This window comes from Lissotriton helveticus, chromosome 1_1 (assembly GCF_964261635.1).
Source record: "Lissotriton helveticus chromosome 1_1, aLisHel1.1, whole genome shotgun sequence".
NCBI classification, from domain to species: Eukaryota; Metazoa; Chordata; class Amphibia; order Caudata; family Salamandridae; genus Lissotriton; species Lissotriton helveticus.
This window is the reverse complement of record NC_136057.1, coordinates 1,368,686,994-1,368,694,573: the sequence shown is the minus strand read 5'-3', so window position 1 is coordinate 1,368,694,573 and position 7,580 is coordinate 1,368,686,994. Positions and strand designations below refer to the sequence as shown.

General features: G+C 44.1%; 1 protein-coding gene across 1 annotated transcript in view; it reads right to left on the bottom strand.

Moving 5' to 3' along the window:
• Positions 1-796: 796 nt before the first annotated feature.
• The window catches only part of DDX17 (DEAD-box helicase 17), a 46,087-nt gene continuing 39,303 nt past the window's right edge, over positions 797-7,580 (bottom strand). Inside the window, exon 13 of the mRNA XM_078683650.1 lies at positions 797-2,339. Coding sequence (XP_078539776.1) covers positions 1,753-2,339 — 587 coding nt within the window. The 3' untranslated portion in view covers positions 797-1,752. The remainder of the gene's footprint in view (positions 2,340-7,580) is intronic.

Below are 7,580 nucleotides of genomic sequence, written 5' to 3'. Positions count from 1 at the left end.
AGCCCCATAAACTTTAGTCAAGGCAGACCATGGCCTGTAGGGAGTGCTGACCCAGTAGGCTGCTTCCGAGTCTCGACTTGATGCCCCCAACCCCCACTGGTATGCCCTGTACACATGGTCACTGAGTGGGTGCAGACCATATTCATGGTCAGTCTTCCACGATTTTGTGGAGCTTTGGGGTGTTGTTGCAGTTTTCCATCATATTTGGAGTGTGAGCTTCACCTCAGAACGGGAACGGATCAGCTGGGCCTCCAATGGTCTGGCCTCTTCCTCCACCTCAACATCTTATTCCCCATAGAGGTCAGGGGTGAGGTCTGCCTCAAACTGCATTCCTAGATGCGGGCCATCTCTTCTAGTTGGTGCAGATATGTCTTTTAGGAATAGAAGGCGAGGCAGGCCTGACACGTGATGTCATGCTCAGTCAAAAGTAATACTGTTGACCTGAAGGTCTGCCTGTCCAGTGGCTCCGAGTGTTGGATGGGCATCTTTCCATCACGGACCTAGCATTCTTTTCAACAGGGTATCAGAGACAGTAAGGGAAAGGCACAGAGGGGAGTCTGGATTCGGTGCTCGATTGTAGCAGAATGGAGGATCAGTTTAAGAGTTCTTCCATAACACATGTGACTAGCGGTAGAAATCTGCAACTATTTAACAGACTATCAATCATGTAGCAAATGGGACAAACACATAACTGTGGAGAAAAGGCTGTGGACACAAAATTGTCATATTCCAGTGGCCCAAATTATAGTCTCTGGTGTGAATTAAGAGAAATGCCTAAGCCAAGATACAAAACAAATTCAACTTCAGACAAGTATTTTATTCATATCTACAAAGAAAAATATATAGTATAAAAAGGGATATTTTACATTTGGATTTTTTTTTTTTTAGAGGCGGGAAGGGGGGCACAAAGAAGCAACCTGACATTTACTTTTATTTCCAGTACAAAAGAACAGTTCAAGTATTGACTGATTCACAAGTTGAAATGCTCATGCCAGGCAAACAATGCTGGCCAACAGATGGGGAAATTAAGTGTTTCTCATTTGGAATGATGATTTACCAAATGCACGACTTGCTACATTTACCTACATTAACTACTGAGACCAATTAAATTACCTCGGGCTGCTCATTCAGGGAGAAGTTTGTTAAAACATGAAGATTCAACCCAATAGAACAATTTGCTATTAAGCAACGTTTTTAATTTGTCCCACTTGTAAATAAAAACTCAGCGAAAAAACCTGTAATGACAAGTCATCCAACTGGTAAGAAGGGTAGAATAGTATATTTTTAACAGGACCCACCCCCCACAAAAAAGTAGCCAACAATTTGTATAGAGGCTACACTACGGATGTTATTAATTGCCTGCTGTACCCCAGTAATCAGACTCTTCCCAACTCCATTAAGTTTAACGCCTCAACAATGCCATTCAATGTGCTGTAGAACTTTAGTCCTCCTAGACGTAGCCATGTAGACTACAACTGGCTCCAATGCTCCCTCAGATTCCCTGTATTAACACCATAAGAGGGATTCACATGCTTAAAACTACACTAGTAAAGGGACAGTTAAGGGAAACAAAAGGACTACCTACCTTGGCCTGGAAAGAAAAAAAGCATCAAGTAAAAAAGAAAAAAAAAAGGTTGGAGAAATCTTATCCCAACATCTGCTTGCCCTATCAGAGTTCCATAGAGGGCACAAAAATGACAAATTATTTTAAAAGGGTAATGTGACGCAAGGGGTAAACTTCACTTAACTAATTCATTTGCGTGCCGGAGGAGGGGGTGGAGGAGGGGGCTGGTACTGGTAAGAGCCAGACTGACCCATATAGTTCATTCCAGATGGTGGAGGGGGTGGTGGTGCAAACTGCTGGGCCATCAGTGGCTGTGGTGCATTTGGACGTGCACCACCACCGAACTGTTGCTGTGGTTGTTGCTGTGGTTGTTGCTGAGGTGGTTGTGGTGGCTGCTGTGCTTGTGGCTGGCCTGTGCTCTGCACATTCCTCCCACCACCAGCATTAGTAGAGTTGGCACCAGTGTTGTAATTCGTAGTATTATAATCTTGACTTCCAAAGTTGTTTGCACCATATGGGGCTCCAGAAGTGCCATAAGATGGCTGGTTGTACCCATACTGGTTTGGTTGACTTCCCATACCCCCATAGGTGTTGCGATTGACCCCATTAAATGCACTAGAGGCACCCCGATCTCTGCCACTATCTCGGTCCCGGAAACTGCTGCTACCACCGTCTCGCCCTCCATCTTTTCCTCGCATTCGTCTGTTGCACTCATCCTGGTACATCATGTTAGGGTTGTTTGAAGTCTGAATGCTGCGATAGCGGGAACGACCACCTAGAAAAAAAATGAATTCAACATCACTTTGATCAGTTTCTAGTTCATAGTATCAGTCACAGATGCCTATTACATTTAATTCTGGGGTAATCAGTCTAGTTGAAAATATTGCCAAAAGGAGTTACAGAAAAAAATAAATATAGCCCGCTTACCTGTATGCAAGAGGTTAATAATCAAATTGTTTAATTCAAGTACAATGTTTTATCCTTAAGTCTTTGTTATTTACTTTATGGAATGCAATTTTCTTAATGTCCTCATTAGTTAAATACTCATCTTAAGTATGCCACAGAATTGTGAGCACCCGCTTTTTAAGGGCAGTGTTAAATTAACCAGAAGCACAAAACCAAGCAAGCACAAAGCATCAAATCAGGGGCCTGCCCTACAAGTCGTCTTAAAACTTCATATCCATAAGTCTCACATTTAGTGAGGTTCAAAATCCTGTTTGAATCTACAGATATTGGCAACTAAAAACCCCCGAGGCTAATAGCATGGACACTTCCACATGAAACTAGCATTGGCATAGCCAAGGACCTTATAAGTGTTTAGCCATGCAACACTTTATGTTGTTGCACCAAAGATATTGTGCAGGACAACTAAACACTTAAGGAATATGCTACTTACCAGTATGCATCTGTTCTTGGCATGTAGAGCTGCAGAGTTGTACACTTAGCAATAGATCGCCACCTGGTGTTGGGCTTGGATGATTGCAGGTTGTCGTCTTCTTGGAAGAAGTCTTTGTAGTCACGAGATAGGGGACTCCTCCCTTGGACAATACTGCGCATGGTCATCGACTCCATCCTCAGATTGTTTTTCGCCATTATGGGAAATGATGCAGTTAGTAGATGTAAAGAGAAAGGATGTCCATGCGTGTGCATCGAAGTAAGATGAGTACTGGAACGGATACAAGTCCCGGGGAGGTGGGAGGGAGTGTACAACTCTGCAGCTCTACATGCCAAGAAAAGATGCATATTGGTAAGTAGCATATTCCGTTCGAGGCATATGAGCTGCAGATTGTACACTTGGCAACGATTGTGCAGCAGTGTCTCCGCTAGCGGTGGTCGCTTGTATCCGTTGCAGCATACTGAAATAGTGTTTTAAGGACAGCTTGGCCTACTGCAGCTTGCACGTCAACACAATAGTGTTTAGTGAAAGTGTGTATGGTAGACCATGTTGCTGCCTTGCATATGTCCTCTAGTGGTATGTTTCCTAAGAAAGCCATAGAGGCTCCTAGTTTGCAAGTGGAGTGCGCTCTAGGAAGAACTGTTAGTGTACGTTTAGCTTTTTGATAGCATATTTGAATATACATTACAATCCATCTGGCAATTCCTTCTTTAGAGATGGGATTGCCTTTGTGTGGGGGAAGAGAAAGATACAAATAGTTGTTTTGTCTTTCTGAAGGATTTAGTCCTGTCTGTGTAGTATAAAAGAGCTCTTCTAACATCTACGGTGTGTAAAGCCCTTTCCGCAACGGTTTTTGAAAAAACACTGGTAACTCTACTGATTGGTTAAGGTGAAAAGGAGTAATCACTTTTGGCAGGAATTTTGGATTGGGCCTAAGAACCACTTTGTTAGGGTGTATTTGAAAAAATGGTTCTTCTATTGAGAATGCTTGTATTTCACTAACTCTTCTGAGAGAGGTGATGGCAACAAGGAAGGCAGTCTTCCGTGTTAGGCATTACAGTTCACACTTGTGTAAAGGCTCAAAAGGGGGACCCATAAGTCTTGTAAGGACCATGTAGGTTCCATACTGGTGCAGGTGGTAACCTAGGTGGGATTATTAGTTTTAATCCTTCCATAAATGCTTTTCATCACAGGTACTCTAAAGAGAGATAGACGCTGTCTTTTGTAAATAGGCTGCAATTGCTGATAGATGCAGTCGTATGGAAGAATAAGCCAAGTTGGACCTTTGTAGGTGTAGAAGGTAGCAAATAATATTTTGGATGGAAACATCCAATGGATCAATGTGATTGTTACAATATATTGCAAATATTTTCCACTTTGCAGCATAACATGCTCTAGTGGTGGGTCTTCTAGTTTCCTTAATTACATTCATACAGTCTGGTGGTAAGTTTAAGTAGCCAAAACTCTAAGACCTCAGGAGCCAGATCGCCAAATTCAGTTGGTTTGGTTCTGGGTGCCTTATTTCTCCATGGTTCTGTGTTAACAGGGATGGCGTCAGCCGTAATTTCTGATGTGGAACCAGTGAGAGATCTAGTAGCGTGGTGAAACACGGCTGACGTGCCCATGTGGGGGCCACTAGTATTAGTTTGAGGAACTTGTCTGAGCTTGCGTACTACTAGTGGAATGAGTGGGAGGCGGAAAAGCGTACGCAGATCTGCCTGACCAGTTCATCCATATTGCATTCCCCTCCGACCGTGGGTGTGGAAACCTGGTGGCGAAGGTTGGTCATTTTGCGTTTTCGTGGGTGGCAAACAGATCTATTTGTGGCTGCCCCCACCTTTTGAAAAATGGTTGGAGAACCTGTGGGTGCAACTCCCATTCGTGAATCTGTTGTGACTGACGACTCAACAGACCTGCTATCTGATTGTGAATTCCTGGTGGCCCATCTCCAAATGTTCCGTGCAAGCTGGGACAGTTGCAGAATGTGCCCCCCCCCCCCCGTTTTTGTATATAATACATAGCGGTCATATTGTCCGTCCGGATTAGAACAGCTTTGTTTTGTACTTGTACTTGAAAAGTCTTGAGTGCTAGGAAAATTGCTAGCAACTCTAAATGATTGATGTGGAACAGTATTTGTTGGCTGTTCCATTGGCCTTGAGTGGTATAGTGCAGGAGATGGGCTCCCCATCCTGTGAGGGATGCATCTGTTGTGAGCACTATTTGTGGAACAGGGTCTAGGAATGGCCGTCCCTGTGTCAAGTTTTTGGTGTTCCACCATTGCAGAGAGCGATATGTACGGCTGTCCACCAACACCAGGTCTGTGAGCTGACCTTGAGCCTGATTCCACTGTTGTGCTAGACATTCTTGTAGTGGACGCATTTGCAGTCTTGCGTGAGGAACTATGAAGATGCAAGACGTCATCATGCCTATTAGTTTCATGAACACTCTGGCTTGAAGAGTGCTGGCATTGAAAAAGTGAGACTAAGCTCTGAATGCTTTGAATCCTGGCTTGACTGGGATATGCTAGAGCTGCCGATGTGTCTATGGTAGCTCCTAGATAATGGGGAACGTGCAAAGGCTCTAGGTGCGACTTGGTGTAGTTTATTGTAAACTACAAGTCGTGTAATGTTTGTATTGTTTATTTTGTGTGTTGTACACACTGGTTGAACGATCTTGCTTTTATGAGCCAGTCGTCGAGGTAAGGGAAGACATGTATTTGTTGTCTTCTGAGATGTGCTGCTTCTACTGCTAAGCACTTTGTAAACACTTGTGGTGCTGTTGTGACCCCGAATGGAAGGACTTTGAACTGATAGTGTTGTCCTTGTATGACAAATCTTAGATACTTCCTGTGCGCAGGATGTATAGGAACATGAAAATAGGCGTCCTTTAGGTCTAGTGTTGTAAGAAAGTCTCCCTGTTCTAGTAATGGGAGTACTTGTTGTAAAGTGATCATGTGAAAATGATCCGATTGTATGTAGTGATTTAGGGGCCTGAGGTCGAGAATTGGTCTTAATGTCCCGTCCTTCTTGGGTATTAGGAAATACAAGAAGTAGACTCCTGTTCCTTGTTCCTGTAAGGGGACCACTTGAATAGCATCTTTTTGTAGAAGTGCTAGAACTTCCTGTTGAAGCAGGGTTATGTGTTCTGTGGACATTGGACGCTGCCTGGGCAATATGTTTGGGGGGGTTGCTATGAGTTCTAGGCAGTAACCATGTTGGATAATTTGTCTTACCCCCTCTGTCTGTTGTGATGGAATTCCAGACAGGTAGGAACTGTGATAGTCTGCCCCCCAAAGGAGTGGAATGCTGTAAGGGGGGGGGGGGGGGGGGGGGGCAGAAGGAAGTCACTGTTTGGGAGTGGAAGAGGAGCGGTTATTAACTCTACCTCTTCCCTTATTGTTGTTGCCTCTGTACCCTCCTCTAAAGTAGCCTTTATTAGAGGGGGTTTGTGTATGTTTTAAAAGATGATGTGTTATCTGCGCCGGTCTGCTTGGAGCCTCCTCTATAAGAGGAGCGACGAAAAGAACTTCTAGTCTGGGTGGATTGTAATGCACCCATAGACTTAGCAGTGTCTGTGTCCTTCATCTTCTCTAGTGGGTCATCTACTTCTGGCCCGAACAACTGGTTCTGATTGAAGGTTTGGTTCAGGATGGTAGTTTGTACTTCTGGTTTGAAACCTGAAATGCGTAACCATGCATGACGTCTGAGGAGAACACTAGTGTTAACTGCTCTGCATGCTGTGTCAGCTACATCTAGTGCGCATTTAATTGAGGCATTAGATATTAATTTGCCTTCTTGTAAAAGCTCTGCTGCCTGATCTTTGTATCGATCTGGTAGGTGTTCCATTAATTTTTCTAGTTGGTCGTAGTGAGCCCTGTTGTAGCGTGAGAGTAAGGCTTGTGTGTTTGCTATGCGCCATATGTTTGTTGCTTGCGCAGCAATCAGTTTCCCTGACGCATCAATATTCTTTGTCAGGCGGGGGTGGGTGTGTCACCAGAAGTCTGGGAATTGGCTCTTTTACGTGCATTTGACACTACCAAAGAGTCTAATGGCAGATGTCCCTTAATGTAGACTGGATCAACTGGTGCTGGTCTATACTTGTTCTAAATTCTGGGATTTAGTACCCTACACCTTACTGGATATTTAAAATTTTCTGGAGCATGTTTAATGACCCCTTTGATCATAGGTAGTATTGGAGTAGACCTTTGTGACTGCTCAAAAGTGTCTAATAAGAAATCCTCCTCAATGGCATCAGAGTGCATTGGAACTCAGTGGTAAAGTGCAGCTCTGTTTAATAGATGATTGAACCCAATACTATCCTCTGGAGGGGAAGGTTTGTTGGGCAATACTGAGGATCAGGGATGTCTGGTGCATTATTTGGAGGGAAATTATATACATCATCCACTTTGGGATATTCTGGGTTGACATCTTCATCCTCATCTAACACCTTCAGCGCGGCGCGAATTCTCGCGCTGTGCTGAAGATTCTAAGAAACGGGCGTGGCCATGACGGAATGGTTCCGTCATAAGCATCGAAGGGGTTAAAGGGTATGTATGTGGCTCTGGTACATCATCCCCCCCCACCTAAGTCATACTCTTCGTCAGTGTGGTGTGATGATGCA